At 48.1% G+C, this 15,513-nt stretch overlaps 1 protein-coding gene across 1 annotated transcript in view; it reads left to right on the top strand.

The window, feature by feature from the left end:
• The window catches only part of LDLRAD3 (low density lipoprotein receptor class A domain containing 3), a 155,527-nt gene that overhangs the window by 51,961 nt on the left and 88,053 nt on the right, over positions 1-15,513 (top strand). Inside the window, exon 3 of the mRNA XM_029914933.1 lies at positions 1,620-1,754. Coding sequence (XP_029770793.1) covers positions 1,620-1,754 — 135 coding nt within the window. The remainder of the gene's footprint in view (positions 1-1,619; positions 1,755-15,513) is intronic.

Genomic DNA, 15,513 nt, shown 5'->3' with positions numbered 1-15,513 from the left:
TCGCAGTTGAGGACCACTGAGGGGCAGCACAGCTGACTTGCCCCTGATCCCATAGCAGTCCCTGTGCTGGCCCCGGCGCCCCAATCTGGTGCCCTTCCCACCACATTTAACACAGGTGTGGGCGCGGGTCAGTACCCCACATCCTGTACGACCCCTCCTCACCATCACCAGTGCTGCCCGTGCAGGGAGGGCCTGGCTCTCGGCACCAAGACAGACATTACTAGGGCAGTGTGTCCAACGTCCCTGAGCGTTGTGCTATGAGTCAGACTTTGCACCACGCATTTTCTCACAGGCCATCTCATTTGATGCGCCAACCAATGCTGTAAGCAGGGCGGGCTTCACGGTCCTGTCACCTGCACAGTCAGGCAGGGCCCGGGCTCCGCTTAGGGGCCTCTGTGTTTGCTTTTATGCTCTGCACCACCTTCTTGAATTGCTAACTAATTTTTGAGCAGCTGACCCCGCATTTTTATTTTTTAGTATTTATTTATTTTTTTATATTTTTTGAAAGAGAGCGAGAAAGCAAGTGAGGGAAGAGGGAGAGGGAGAGACAGAATCCCAAACAGGCTCTGTACACAGCATAAAGCCTGATGCCGAGCTTGATCTCACAACCGTGAGATCATGACCTGAACTGAAATTTAACCAACGAGCCACCCAGGGGCCCCGACCCCATGTTTTCAGTTTGCATCAGGCCCTGCAAATTATGTAGCCAATCCCGTCTATAGATAAAGAAACGAGACTCCAAGAGGTGAAGTAATTTGTGCAGGATTACACAGTTAGTAACCGGAAGAGCTAGGATTGGACTGATTTCTACTTTGCTACTTTATTGAAAATAGTAATGAGGCTTGTTTGAATTGCGCTGTGGGGAATAGGAAAAGAGATAAGTTGTATTGTAGAAATACTGATTTTCTGTGGAGATCTGCTTGTGTGAAGTAGTTTTGTGTAGACCTCACGCTGGCCAGTACCACCCCTTTCCTTGTGGGGAGGGGACAGTACCCGTCATATCTTTTGGGGTTCTGAAAGTGCCTAGACCAGGGAGCCTCACAGCAGAGCTGCTTAGGCTGACCAAGAAGGTTAATGGGTCTTGGATTGCAATGAAATTGAGACCCCTGAGTTTACCTTGGTAAGCCGTGAAGATGCATGAGGGATTAAGAGGCTGGTCCATAGTCACAAAACCAGAAGAATCCAACCCAGCTCTTGGACCAGATCATTATGTCATTCCCCGACTCAGCCCATCCCTCTGGCTTTGCTTCTCTGTGTGTCCTATGCTACCAACCATTTCACTCTGTCCCAGGAGATTCAGGTTTTGCCCCAGGCCCCTCAGAGGCAGCCGGTGCGCTTAGAGGTTAGCCATGTGGATTGGAGTAAGGCATTGCCTCCTGGCCATGTTGGTATGTTACAGGGCACCGCCTGTGACTTGGGGGAAGGAGCTGTTAGAACAGGGCAGGGTAAGTCTTGTCCTGTCTTACTCGTTGGCTGGCTGGTTTCCCAAGATGGTCGTTGAGTCAGCCGTCTTGGAAGATGAACTCACTGCTTCCTGAACAGGACACACTCCTGGTTCAGGGGCTTCTCCATGGGACTCGCTGGCCTCCCTGGTGATCTGCTGTGTTCTCCCTTCACAGCTGCGAACCCTTTGCTTTGCTCCACTGCCCGCTACCACTGCAAGAACGGCCTCTGCATTGACAAGAGCTTCATTTGCGACGGGCAAAATAACTGTCAGGACAACAGCGACGAGGAAAGCTGTGAAAGCTCTCAAGGTAGGAAGCCTCCAAGCTTTAAAAAATAACCACATCACCCACGCCACAGTAACACTGAACGGAAAGAAACAGTACCCATACCCCCTTCAAATACAGCAGCCATGTTAATTTCTGCACTTTCCCTCGTGGCCCTTGTACACATGCTTTTAACCTTAATGCACCTCCATTTTGGATTTTGGATTTCTCCTGGAGTCTGTATCACATACACATTTTCTCTTCAAAACTAATTTGCCCCAGCTGCCTTGCATATGGTCAGGGTGCTCTGCTGTGGTTTTCTAAGTGGTTGCATGGTTGGGGGCCACCTGGATTGTGGTTTTTTTTGTTTCCATTGCTTTATTTCTTTAGGCTAAATACCACGGAGCACAAGCACAGCATCTGCACAGTCCATGGCTTACACCTCAACGTGCAGCTGTTTGAAACAATATTTCCTTTTCTTTACACGGTTGCTAACAGTGTCTGCACATGTCAGTTTTATCTTCACATCCCAGGCATTCACTGCTGTTCTATTCTTTTTTTCCCCATTTTTGCTAATTTAGTAGTCATAGAATGATACCTCCCCAAATGCTTTAATTTGCATTTCTCTGATTATGAGCAAGGTCCCCCCCACCCCATCCCCTGTGTGTTTGTTTACTACTTGTATTACTTGTGTGAATTGCCTGCTCCTATCTGGAGTCTCCGTCTCTGAGCTATTTTATGAAATCTGAAGAGATACAGTTGGCAGGATGGAAGGATGAGCCTTTGAGGGAGCCCAGAAGGACTCAGTGGTGTCGTATCTTCCTCTGTTAAAACTGACTGGGTTCTTTTCTCTACTCATTGGCTCTTTTCTTCAGTGATTAAAAATATATATAGTTTTTAAAATGTACATCCAAATTAAGGAATCCTAAAAAGCATATTCTTTCTAATGTTATAAACTGGTATGATCTGCAATGACTGCATATACCTTTTTCACTTAATATCCCATTGATGATTTCACCTACGTTGTTGCTTGTTGGGTAAGTTCATTTGTTGTGACTGTTACTCAGTATTCTGTGTGCACCACAGTTTATAGAGTTATAAGATTGTAAACCAGAAAAGAAGAGAAAGGTTGCTAGCTGGTTAGCTCATGTGTCGGGAGGCAAATGGATGTAATAAGCCTTGTGAAGTTACAAATAGGCCTTTTTCAAAGCTTTTATTTTGGTTGATGTTTATTATAATTAGGTGTAAGCCATTATTAAGAATGGACGAATGAATGAATGAATGAATGAATGAATGAATGAATGGGTCTGGTGTTGCCTGCTGGTGATGGTAGGTCACACATCAAGGATTATGATCAATCCAAATCTGTGTGCCTGAGGTCCATAGACAAGAAAAGACAAAATGTTATCAACATAGATTTTGCTAAAATTTGTGCTGAGAACAGCTCTGGGAGGTGAGTCTTGGGTAGAATTACCCACAGGTTGTCCTCATCCAGAAATTCTCTCCTTGAGTTTTTCTTCACCAATGGTTCTCAAAGTATAATCCTCAGACCGGCAGCAGCAGCATCATGTGGGAACTCTTTGGAAATGCAGAGCTCAGGCTGCACCCCAGACCAGAATGAACCTGGGGAGTGGGCCCAGCAGTCTGTGTTTTAACAAGCCCTCCGAGTGATTCCAACACACGTTAAATCTGAGAACCACTGTTCTACACTAATTTTAGAGAGGTTTCTAGTCTTGCCATTTGCCTGGAATTTCTAAACTGCTGATTGAACAGCAAGGTGTTTCTAGCCTTCACACAAAGTCAGATGTTTATAGACCACAACGTGCCAGTATAACTCCTATGGCATCTGCCATCAGTGATAGATACCATATAGGGGAAGAGCAGTCACAAAATGAAGGTATTAGCATATCTTCTGTTAGCATATCTATTAGCATAGATAGGAAGAATGGAGGAACGTTTTCTGTAAATACTGTTTCTTATATAATTTATATATATATGCGTTTATATATCCTGGACTCACCCACAGTGCCATGAGATGTTCAGCAAAACGACCCCTACGTCTAAACCTTGGAAATTAGGGAATTTGTCCTGATGGGTCTTGGCAGCATCCCTCTACCCTCCACATCGCTTATCCCTCCATTTTGCTGACGCAGATTCTTGCTCATCCTTAAGAACTGTCTCTCTGATAGCTGGGTGAAAGGCACTTCTGCTAGCTACCTAAGAACAAGAAGTGTGCCATTTTTGCCCCTAAATCCCACTGATCCTACTTAGCAGCACAGCGCCCTATATGTAGTGGATTCACTAAGTGTTGTACGCTAGAGAAGATTCCTTCATCGGGTGTCATGTTATGAAGCTGCGTTTAATTTGTACCTTCTGAGGTATGACAGTGTATATGTGTTTAAGTTATGTGAGTTCAAGTATACACAACCTATCAAAATAATAAGGATTACTAGTGGTGTTTAAATAGAGTGGATGATCCCGTCATTCCCTCAATGGGAATATGCCCAGTAGTGAGCAGGGGATAAGAAACTGGAGCTGCGGGCCTGGCCAGTGTTCCTGCTGTGAGGTGAGCGTCTTCCTGCTCCAGGTGGGATTCCAGTATCAGAGGGTATCTTGTCTCTATCATGTGGCTTCTAAATGTGAACTGGTTATTAATTCTGGTGCTGGAACAAAGGAACGCCAGTGTTCCAGTGCTGGGGGAAAAGCCTGACTCGTACCGGGCTTTTGAGAGACGGGGCTTCGTGCAGTGTCTACCTGAAGAATGTCAGAGGCATATCTTAACTCGACAAAATAGGGTCTCATACAGCACGAGATCTGACCCATTGTCCTCTGAATAGTGTGAACAATGATCGAGTCTCACCATGTACCAGATCCGGTGCTAAGCACCTTCTGCACATGAACTCATTTAGTCAGAAGACATCCTGTCTGCCCCAGCTGGGCTTCCAGACCTTGAAAAATGCATCTTTGCTCTCAATTGATGTGGAAAGAAAATTATATTTTATCATTTTTATTTTGATGGAGTGGAGAGAACTGGCCCTAACACAGGAAATATGGAGCCTGAAATTCTTTTCTTCTGATCTGATGAGGGTATGAAAAAGTCGTGTCTCCACTTGAGAGACACCAGCTATGTGTGCCTCTCCTCCCTTTCTTGCTCTTCCCAATTTAGTTCCCTCCTCTATCCTTGGTTTTTGGAACCAACAACAAACTGTCAGAAATTGGAAGTGGGAGTGGACCGTGAAAGTGCAGCCATTAGCGAACCTTTCCATTTCACCCAGGGGGTATTAGAGGCCGAAGAACTCTGTGGGGTGCAATCGATTCTTAGTTGGGGATTTATTGATTGGAAACGTAGCCTGTTTATCAGATCCTTCCAAAAGCAGTAGCTTTGGAGCAGGCTTGCATATATATGGCTTTTCTGTTTCTTGGGAACCAGTGTGAGACTCAGCAGTATTGCTGGCATGTGTTGGGTGTGGCCAGCACTCAGGTAGCCTTAGATATGTTGGATTCAATCCTAATTGAAGGGATAGATTCTTTTCAGCTTTGGAGCAGTGACTGACTGTGGTAGGCATCCTGCTGTGATCCCTACCCCCTGGGGCTCACGCCCTGGTATAGCGCCACGCTTTCAGTGTGATCTGGACCTTGTGACTTGCATGGTTTCTTTTTTTTTTAATCGTGTCAAAATACACATAAAATGTGTACCTTACCGTTTGTAAGTCTATAGTTCAGTGGTGTTAAGTGTATTCATATTGTTGGCCAATCAAACTCCAGAACTGTATTATCTTGTAAAACTGAAACACTGTACCCACTGAACAACTCCCTATTCACTCCGGCCCCTGACAGCCACCATTCAACTTTCTGTGTCCAGGCATTTGACGACTCTAGATAACTCATATGAGTGGAATCATACGGTATTTGTCATTTTGTGACTGGCTCGGTTTACTTAACCCAATGTCCTTAAGATTTGTTCGTGCTATGGCATGTGTCAGAATTTACCTCCTTTTGATTAAGGCTGGATAATACTCCATTGTCTGTCTACACCACATTTTGTTTATCCATTCACCTGTTGATGGACATTTGAGTGGCTCCCACCTTTTGGCTGTTGTGAAGAACAGCCGATGGGAACGTGGCTGTAGAAATTGTGATTCAATTTTAGTAAAGAGCCTAGCAGCACTGTTGATTGATGTCACTTCCAAGATTAGATTAGAGAAGATTCTGGTGTCTGTTTTGCTTACCTTCTCCTGCTTACACCAGTGGAAACTGGCTGCCATCATGTGAGCTGCCTCACAGATGGACTCAGGTAGCAAGAAACAGGGCAGGGCCCTGTCAGTGGCCGCCTGAATGAGCTTGGACCTTCCCCTAGCCCAGCCCTGAGCTGTGGCCCTGGCCCACACCTTGATTGGCCTTATAAGAGGACTTGAGCCAGAGCTAAGCCCCTCCTGGAGTTTTTGACCCATGGAAACTGTCAGATAATAAATGTGTGGTGTTTTAAGCCTATAAATCATGGAATACAACAATAAATAACTAATAAAATGACCACCTCCTGAGTGGGTCTCAATTCTGATTGCTCTCATCACAGAGGTGAGGAGGCCAGACCTTTGAAGGGAGAGGAGGCACAGAGGAGATAGTTACATGGATAGCCATTGCTTTGCACGGTAAGTAAGCGTCAGGCACTGGGTTAAGGATTGCACCTTTACTTTCCCATCCAGTCTCACAAAATCCCTGTGAGAGCAGCCCCCTCCCAGAAGATGATCCCCTGTTTGGATGAAGAGCCCCAGGAGCACACAGGTTGTTTTGTGGCTGTGCCGCGTCCACATAGTGAGTAAATGGTGAGGCTAGGATGGGAACTCGGCTTGTCCAGCGTACAAATGAACGTTTCCGTGGTCCTTCCTTGTCCCGTGATACTGCCTCCCAGTTGTCACTCACCTGGGACCAGGAACTCCACAGCCAGCCCTTGGTCCTCCTGTGAGCTCACGGGGAAGCTGGCATATGAAGGCTGGTATGTCTGCCCTGTTTCCATACTCGGGTTTTCCTCTCAGTATGAAAGACTAATGATGCCTGTCCACCTTCCCGCTGGATGAGCAGAGCTGGGGGGTTAAGCTCTTCTAAAAAAAGCCACCAATGCCAAGATGGTTAATTGAGTATTTTGGCAATTGGGTTGCAGTTTCTTTATCTCGCCTGCTGTATCCTGGTGATAACGCTCAAGGAGAATTTGGAAAGCTGGTCGTGAGGTTTGGCACCTCCCCAGAAGCTAACAGTGACAGCTTTGTCCTGTTTCTTCTGCAGAAGTGTGTGTGTGTGTGTGTGTGTGTGTGTGTGTGTGTGTGAGAGAGAGAGAGAGAGAGAGACAGAGAGAGAGAGAGAGAGAGAGAGAGAGAGAGAGAGAGCAAGCAAGCAGTCCTTACTGGTATTTTGTCAGTGGGAGGTAATGGGTGCCTCCATGTGCCAGGCCCTAGCCGCATACAGGGGATACAGTAATGGCCTTGGCCCCTCTTGAATTGTGTTCTTCCCCCACCTAAAAGTCATATATTGAAGTCCTACTCCTAGCACCTCAGGATGTGACCCTATTTGGAAATAGGGTCATTGCAGATGTAATTAGTTAAGATGAGGTCATTGGAATCAGGTGGGCCTCTAATCCAATCTGACTGGTGTCCTTACAACAGAAAGGGCAAATTTGCACACATACATGGAGAACTCCATGTGAACATGAAAGCAGAAAGGGGGCTAATACATTTATGAGCCAAGGAACCCCAGACGTAGCCCCATCCCACCAGAAGGTTGGAGAGAGGCACAGAGCAGGTCCTCCCTCAAGGCCTCGGGAGGAGCCCACCCTGCCCACATCCCGCCTCCAGAACTGAGACACGGTAGGTTTGTTTGAGCCATCCGGCGGGTGGCATGCTGTGAGCAGCGGTCCCAGCACGCTAAGGCAGCCCCCAGGACGTCACCCTCGGGCAGGGCACAGCCGTGCACCAAGAGCCACAGCAGAAGGACGAGCGAGGGGTGGGAGCTGCCGGAGAGTGGCCAGAGCCCAAAAGCAGAGTGAGACCAGGGCCCGGAGACAGGTGCTCTCTCCCAGCCTGAACCTGGAGACGCACCCCTCCTGTTCTCGGTGCGCAGGCCTCCTTTACTCTGTGTTCGCAGCGAGTCAGCAAGTCAGCACCCCTGCGGGTGTCTGACGGAGATGATCAGGACAGTTGAGCTTGTGGCTTTCACCTGCTGATCCTAATGCCGCAGCCAAGTCTAAACCCGCCAGTGACCGACTGCAGGTGGGAGCTGGAGCCCGGGCTTCCAGTGAATAAATATATAACTGCAGGGAGGGGGAAGTAGGGACGGGGACTGCTTCTACCCACCCTCTCAGGTAAACGCCCCAGAGAAAACCCCAGAGCCACGGGACTCCAACACAACATTAACAAGTGATTCAACAGCCAAAGATCACTTCTAGAGCATGAGATGGAAGAATGTTAGTTTTTATTATAACTTTTCAAGTAGAAGAGAGCTTTATACATTAAAAAAAAAAAATAGAGCATTCTGAGTTTATAGGATCCAACCAAAACTGTCACAAGCTCGGATTTGGTGGGTGGTCAGCATTTCCCACCACACTTGTGGCCACCGAGTGATGTCAAGAGCCTGCGTTAGCTGGACCCTCGGAAAGAACCGTCCCCACGAAAGAACTCATTTGGCTTCGCTGAGAATAAAGTTACTGGAGGTACTATTAATGGCAGGATGGCGGAAACCTTTTTTCCACCTTTAATTTGAGAGTTTGAGAGCCCAGCTGGGCTAGGAAAGGCACAAATGCTGACTTCGTTGGAAGAAACAGAAAGAGGATGGGTGAGGATGATTGCTGCCTTTCTGTACCTGCGGAGTTTGCTTCTTAGTAATTGAGTGTTTGCATCACGAAAGCTTCCTTTCCTTTAACCACTGCAGCAAGAGCTTGAGGATTCCTGAAACGTTCCTCACTGAGCAGCAGTCAGAATGATTCTCCTCTCCGGGCAGTAATTGCTTCCTGATCCCGCAGCGGCCACGGTAACCTTCAGGGCTATTTCCTTAGGCTCCCCCTTGGCTTGCGTGAGTCACCCTCCTCTTGGCTCTCCCGGATTCTGCCTCTATCTGTCCATCGGTCCCTCCTTCTTCCTGGCATGTGGAAGGGATCCGGCATCCACCCCGACTCCTAGGGCAGTGGACAGGCTTTCTGGGCAGTGGAACCGCGTGTGGGGCTTACTGCCTCTCTGCATGTCTGCTTTGTGAGTTTTCGGAGCTGCTGCTTGATCGTGTGGGCGCCATTTACCTGTCCCATCTGTGGACAGCTCCCCCCAGCAGCTGGTTACTTTCCTGACTCTTCCTGACACTCATTCACACACGCATGTTCGCAAAGTGCCTCCTGTTGCCTGGCCCCACTCGGGTCCTGGAAGAAATGCAGCTAGATCCGATTCAAACTGCTCCCCGTCTGCAAGGGAGAGAAGCAGAGTGCCCTGCAGATAATTACCCAAAAGTGGGATAGATGCTGTCGCAGAGGAACGAGGAGCACGCTGTGGCCACGTGAGGAGCCTGACCAAGACAGCGAGCAAGGACAGTTTCCCTAGGGAAGTATGGATAAATACACTGGAAGGATAAATAAAAATGGACCCAGAAGCAAGCATGAGGCCAGGCATCCAGCCGCAGCGGGTAGGGTGGGAGGAAAGTGTGCATGTCCATGTGGGTGGGGGTGCATGGCAGGGCTGAAGCTGTCAGGGTGGGCTGGCGCGGACAGTGGAGACCCGCTCCCTGCGTGCCTGACTTGGAAGGTGGAGCGAGAGGAAGAAGATGAGAAATGAGAGACTCAACCCTTGTAAGGGAGGTCCCGGGGGGGCTGATTCTCAGCGCATACAACCAGCCTGGTGATTCTCCGTGGCTCTGTTCTCCCACCGGCAGGAGAGGCCTAACCGAGATTTGGGGAGACTGTAAACGCGGTTGTGGAATAATCGATTTGGTGAATTCTCCAGGATGAGACTCTCTGGGGAGGACCGAGGACTGTGGGCTGGGTGTCCCCACCTCCCACCCCTGACTAAGAGCATGCCCTTCCTTCCTAGGTTATGCAGTCCTGTAATTATCTTCCCCTTGCTGACCCCGGTTTTGGCTACCTGAGAACTCTCGGCCTGTGAAAAGTGGACATGCTCTCTGATGTTGCAGATAGCTTGTCGCAGTCCCCAGAGGCTCCCGGACCTCTTTCTATTTCCTCCCCGTTGGCTCTCTGCAAACTGCAGGTTATAAGTCTTTGGTTCCAGAATGCCACAACGGGGCACATGGCCACGTTCTCCCTCCATGAGTTCTCTTCCTTGAAATCTTGTTGCTTCTGTAGTCATGTGAGCTGCTCAAATTTGCATTGGTAGTCAGCTTTTCTGGAAGGTCTTTGGCAGAGCCTCTGCTGGGTGCCGTGAGGAGTCAAGGTAATTCCTAGGAGCTCAATCTTCAGTTGAGAGAAAGACTAGGAATGCACAATCACCCCTTTGGCCAGCACTACCAACCTGAAAATGTTGTGTTAATCCTTGCGTTTAAAAGTGTACATTAATGTGTTTTGTATTCTGATACCAACATACATTAGAGATGTCACATCAGCTGCCCTGTCCTCAGCTCCTTCGCGGCTGTGTGCTCCACTTAAGACCTTTGGAAGGACCAGCCCTCCATGCTCTGAGACTGTTCCCGACTGCCTAAGCCATCTGGACCCAATGAGACATGGACCCCTGACCCGAGGCCAGTCCCTTCATGGGCCAGCCAGGAGTGGATCAGAATGTTTCCCTCAAACTCAGACGCTCAGGGCTGAGTCAGCCTTAAGAGGCTGAGCAAACGTGTAAGGACGGGACACAGCCACATGGAAGCCCCATCTGAGAAAGGCTGAATTCAGACTAGAGTGTGACGTCTAAGACGTCAGAGGTGGCAGCGCCCCAGAGAGAGGAGACGGTATTTGCTTTATCCCAGATGGCCCCCTAGTTCTCAGTTCTGGTCCGTATGAGCCCAAGGCCTCTGTCTTGCAGGAAGGCCTCTGTACCCCACAGTAAACCTTCCCTTTCACGTGAGCTGATTCAAGTGGACCATGTGATAGTAAGTGTCAGCCATTCATGGAGTATGAAAACGTCGTTTTGTACTCAGATGGGTAGGAGGGAGGAGGATGACGGGAGAGGCAGAGAAAAGAGGGAAAAGTGCAAATCCTCTGGGACCCTTGAGGATCTGTGTTGAGTGTTTCTTCTCTGATTTTTTCCACCGTACATTCTTAGTTTGGAAGGTGGCCCAGGGACTCCATTATTAGTCAGGAGATCGGCGAACACACTGGCTAAAATAAGGTGGAAGTGATACTTTAAATAAGTGCCTTAAATAAGATGAAGTCTCTCACATGATGAGCCTTCTGGGCCGACAGGGAGCCCTGCCCTCTGGTGCTGCCGAGGCTGCTCCAGGGACACTGTTTCCCAGACATCGGAAAGAAGGAGGAAACCAGGACAGGCCACTTCCCCTTTAAGGAGGTGACCCGAAAGCTGTGCAGGTCACCTGAACTTAGTCACGTGACCACACTGAGCTACAAGAGAGGTTGAGGCATGTCTTCTTTTTTTTTAAATTTTTTGAATGTTTATTTATTTAGTTTTGAGACAGAGAGAGAGAGAGAGAGAGAGAGAGAGAGAAAGAGAGAAAGCCAGTACAAGTAGGAGAAGGGCAGAGAGACACAGAATCTGAGGCAGGCTCCAGGCTCTGAGTTGTTCATATAGAGCCCAATGTGGGGCTCGAACCCATGAACTGTGAGATCATGACCTGAGCTGAAGTCAGATGCTTAACCTACTGAGCCACCCAGGCACCACTAATGTTTATTTATTTTAGGGGTGGGGGAGGGAGAGAGAAAGCAAGCACAAGTGGGGGAGGGGCAGAGAGAGAGAGGGAGACACAGAATCTGAAGCAGGCTCCAGGCTCTGAGCTGTCAGCACAGAGCCCAGTGTGGGGCCCAAACCCATGAACTGTGAGATCATGACTTGAGCTGAAGTCAGATGCTTAACTGACTGAGCCCCTTGGGTGCCCCGCACATATTCTTTATCACTGTGGGTACGCCTATGCCCAGCTAAATCTCAGGAGTGTATGTTCTGAGAGGCAGAAAAGGAGAGAATGGGGAATAATTAGCCCGTCTCTGCCCCAGGCTCTTGTGAACTGAGCCAATTGACCGAGGTTGCTTTGTGCCAATAGCTTGCCCCGTTGGTTCTTGGTACTGGCCACCACTAGACCACAGACTCATCTGAGTGGCATTACACCGCCTGGGAGAGGACACTCAGTGGGCGCCTCGCTTCCTGGGGCTCTCACCTGCAGCGGGACCGAGTATTCCTGCTCTGGCCGCTCTCATTCCCAGATGCCTAATTGGAGAGGCACTTTACATATTTGTTCCTTCTTTCATGGATTCATTTATTGTAAATGCGTTGTGACCCTTTGAGAGCCAAGCTTTTACCTTGATCTTGGAGTTTGATCAAAGTGACAGTTTTTCTTCAGAGGACAGGAACCTGGCTTTTCATTTGCTTTTTCCACAAGTCAGTGGGCCTCAGATCTGGCTCACTTTGCATCTGAAGGCAATCTCCAAGGACCCATGCTTTGTCCTCACTAGCTGATTGGTTAGGCAGCCTTTCCCTTGTGGCTCAGAACCTTTAATCTATTTTCTTTCTCACTGTCTTGGTCTACCTGTGCCTGCCTGTTTCTCTCTTCTGGAAGTATGCTGTGTGTTAGGGGATGTGACCATATAGCACCACTGTCCCCAGTGGACACATCCCTGTGCTGTCCACCACTAGTTACTTCTCCCTGTCTTTGTCCCAGCCTCAAGGTGGCAATTTTACTTTTTCTTTTTTAATGTTCATGTATTTTTGAAAGAAAAACAGAGCATATGTGAGCAGGGGAGGGGCAGAGAGAAGGAGAGAGAGAGAATCCCAAGTAGACTCTGAACTGTCATCCCAGAGCCCGATATGGGGCTCAGACTCACAAAACTGTGAGATCATGACCTGAGCCGAAATCAAGAGTCAGATGCTTAACCAACTGAGCCACCCAGGTGCCCCTGAGTGTGGCAGTTTTAAGTACGTCCACAAATTCTTTGGTATTCTTCTCATCAAGAACTAAAACCCATGTCCCTTCCCCTGGAAACTTCTGTGACTAGTTGACTTCTAGAGTATGGTAGAAGTGATGCTCTGTGACTTCCACGGCTGGGGAGTAAAAGGCTACGCAGCTTCCTGCTTCCTCCTTGCTCTGGAAGAGTCTCTGCTAAAAGTTCTGCCTACTGTGTAAGCTGTCCAGCTGCCCTCAGGCTGCCATACTGTAAGGAAGCCCCATGCAGTCTACACAGAGAGGCCACAGAGAGAGTGTTGGGGTGGCCCCCAGTGGCCTCCGCCACTGTCTGATTACAGTTATATGTGAGACACTGAGCAAGAACTCCTGCTCCTGTCCTGAATTCCTGAACCACAGAAACTGTGAGAGAGAATCAAGTGTCATCATTATAAGTCTTTAAGTCTGGGGCCGACTTGTTATGTGGCAGTAGCTCACTGGAACCCCGTGCCATCAAAAGATATCTCCCTGAGCCATTAATCTCCCCGTGGTAGAGAAGCAGATGAGCCCAAAGCCTTTGCTGAGCGCCGCATTTCCCAAGAGAGCATTCATGTGATCCTTGTGCTCTAGGCATGGTGTTGCACACTCCACAGACACATCCCCCAAGTGTGATCACACCTCAGGTGTGATCCGTGGAGGCCGTGGGAGGTGCTTCTCACTGAAGCTGAGCCCAGGTCCCGGCCGACAGAGTCCTGGGTAAGCTTTAGTTTCCCTGGCCAGCCCTGTGCTAGACACAGAGGAGACAGAGGAGAACATTTGATGGGAGAAAGTTAAACAACCACAGCAACAATCCATCAGGCTTCGGGTATGGGTTTTAGGAGCAGGGTGAATTTCAAGACCTTTCTGTCCCTTTAGTGACTGGTTCGGACATAGACATGGTGCAGCACATCAAGATCTCGCCTTTGCATGGGGTCAGGCAGCAGCCTCACCAGCTAGGAGCTCAGTGGCTTTGGACAAGTTACTTAACCACTCTGAGCCTCTTCAACACCAAGAGGCCAAGGCCGGCCTCCAGGATTGCTGACAGGAAGAGTGAGAGAAGGCTGCCGAGCATGTAGCTGAGAGCAGGTACTCCTGAGTGTGGATTCCATTCCCCGTGGGTCAGCAGTTTCCTGTATAACCAACACCACAGCTGCCGGCCTGAGCCCTTTCCTCTTTGGAGGAACACTCCACATAAACGAATCAAGTGAGCTCTCCAGGGTTCTCCGTCTCTGCCAGCTAACAAGGTTTTTTCCCCTTCCTGCCTACCAGCAGGGAGCCAGGCCACAGGCTTGGTTCCATCTGGCACCTTGCTTCCTGGTCTGACAAAAGTGGAAATAGCCATGGAACATTCTGGAGTGTGAACGTTCAGATATAGGTGGGAGGCGAAGCAGACCTTCTCCCAGCTCGGCAGGGCTGGGAGATGTTCAGGAAGGACCTGTGTTGTCTAAAGTGTCTCCGTAATAACTTACCTGGTTATGTCCCTAGAGGGACGATCTTGGTGGTAAATGACAGAGGTGAATCTCACATCGGCCTTGTTCACTCGGCAAATACTGCTGAATGTTAGGTGCCTGGAATGCATCACTGAGTAAGAAAGGGCCATGCGTTATGTGGTTCTCTCCATTTCTACAGACCAGCACCAGTCTAAAAGCTGCATGTGAATCTTGATTCGTTTAGAGGTAATTACTTTGATAATTCATGAGGAAGAATAAAGATTTGCCTTCTATTTGCAAGAGTAATCTTTATAGCAAAAGTGGTGAGGTAGAGTTTGAAAGAAAAGGAAGAAAAATGTCTCTGGAGTCACTGATCATCCATTCTAGACAGTCACGCTCTGAGACATTTGGAAAAGACAAGTCACCTCAGACTAATTTATGGCGTGTTTTCTATTAGAATTGCAAAATTTGCACAGAGGGTGTTAAACTATGGCTTCACATCATATTTAATACATACTATATTTAAAACTGGAATATGAACTGAAACATGCAATGAAAGCTACAAGGAGCTATACTGATTTGCTGGTTTCTGAACTAAGCTTGGTTCTTCCTCTGTCTTTTTTTTGTTTTCATCGCTCTTCCTTATTATTTTTCATTAAAAGCACATTGTGTGCACTTTGAACGATCAGGGGCCCCAAGGTTGGTTCTCAGCCATCTCCTTTCCCAATATATCCTCGGCCAAAGGATTTTTGTATATGTTCTCCACACAGGCCTTTGTCAGTTCTAAGCTCTGCATATATTTTCTGCCATTCTGTGGATTATCTTTTCCACTTCTTTAATGGTATCTTTTACAGCACAAAAGTTTTCAGGTTTGGTGAAGTCCAATTCATGTGTGTTTTCTTTTGTTGTTAGCACTTTTGGTTTCATATCTAGGAGATCATTGCCTGATCCAAGGTGCCAAAGACTTGCTCCTACTTTTTCCCCTAAGAAACATAGCGTCCTGGCTCTTACATTTAGGTCTCTGATGCATTGTGAGTCGTTTTTATGTGTGGTGTGAGGGAGGGCTCTAATGTCATCCTTTGCATGTGAAAATTCAGCTGTCCCAGGCCCTTCTGTTGAAAAAACTGTTCTTCCTTCATTGAAACTGTTTCTGTATCCTTGTCTGCTTTGTTTTTAATAAAAACATTACCCCAGACTCCCTCAGCTATATTTCTAGTCTGGGGACAAATTCACAAGTAGCGTACAACAGTCCTGGCGTTCTAGGGATTTGTATTCAGAAAGAAGACAAAGCTGTGTGATGATACAGCAAA

Source organism: Suricata suricatta, chromosome 11 (assembly GCF_006229205.1).
Source record: "Suricata suricatta isolate VVHF042 chromosome 11, meerkat_22Aug2017_6uvM2_HiC, whole genome shotgun sequence".
In the NCBI taxonomy this organism is placed as follows: Eukaryota; Metazoa; Chordata; class Mammalia; order Carnivora; family Herpestidae; genus Suricata; species Suricata suricatta.
The sequence above is the reverse complement of the archived record's forward strand: the minus strand, read 5'-3'. Positions and strand labels throughout refer to the sequence as shown.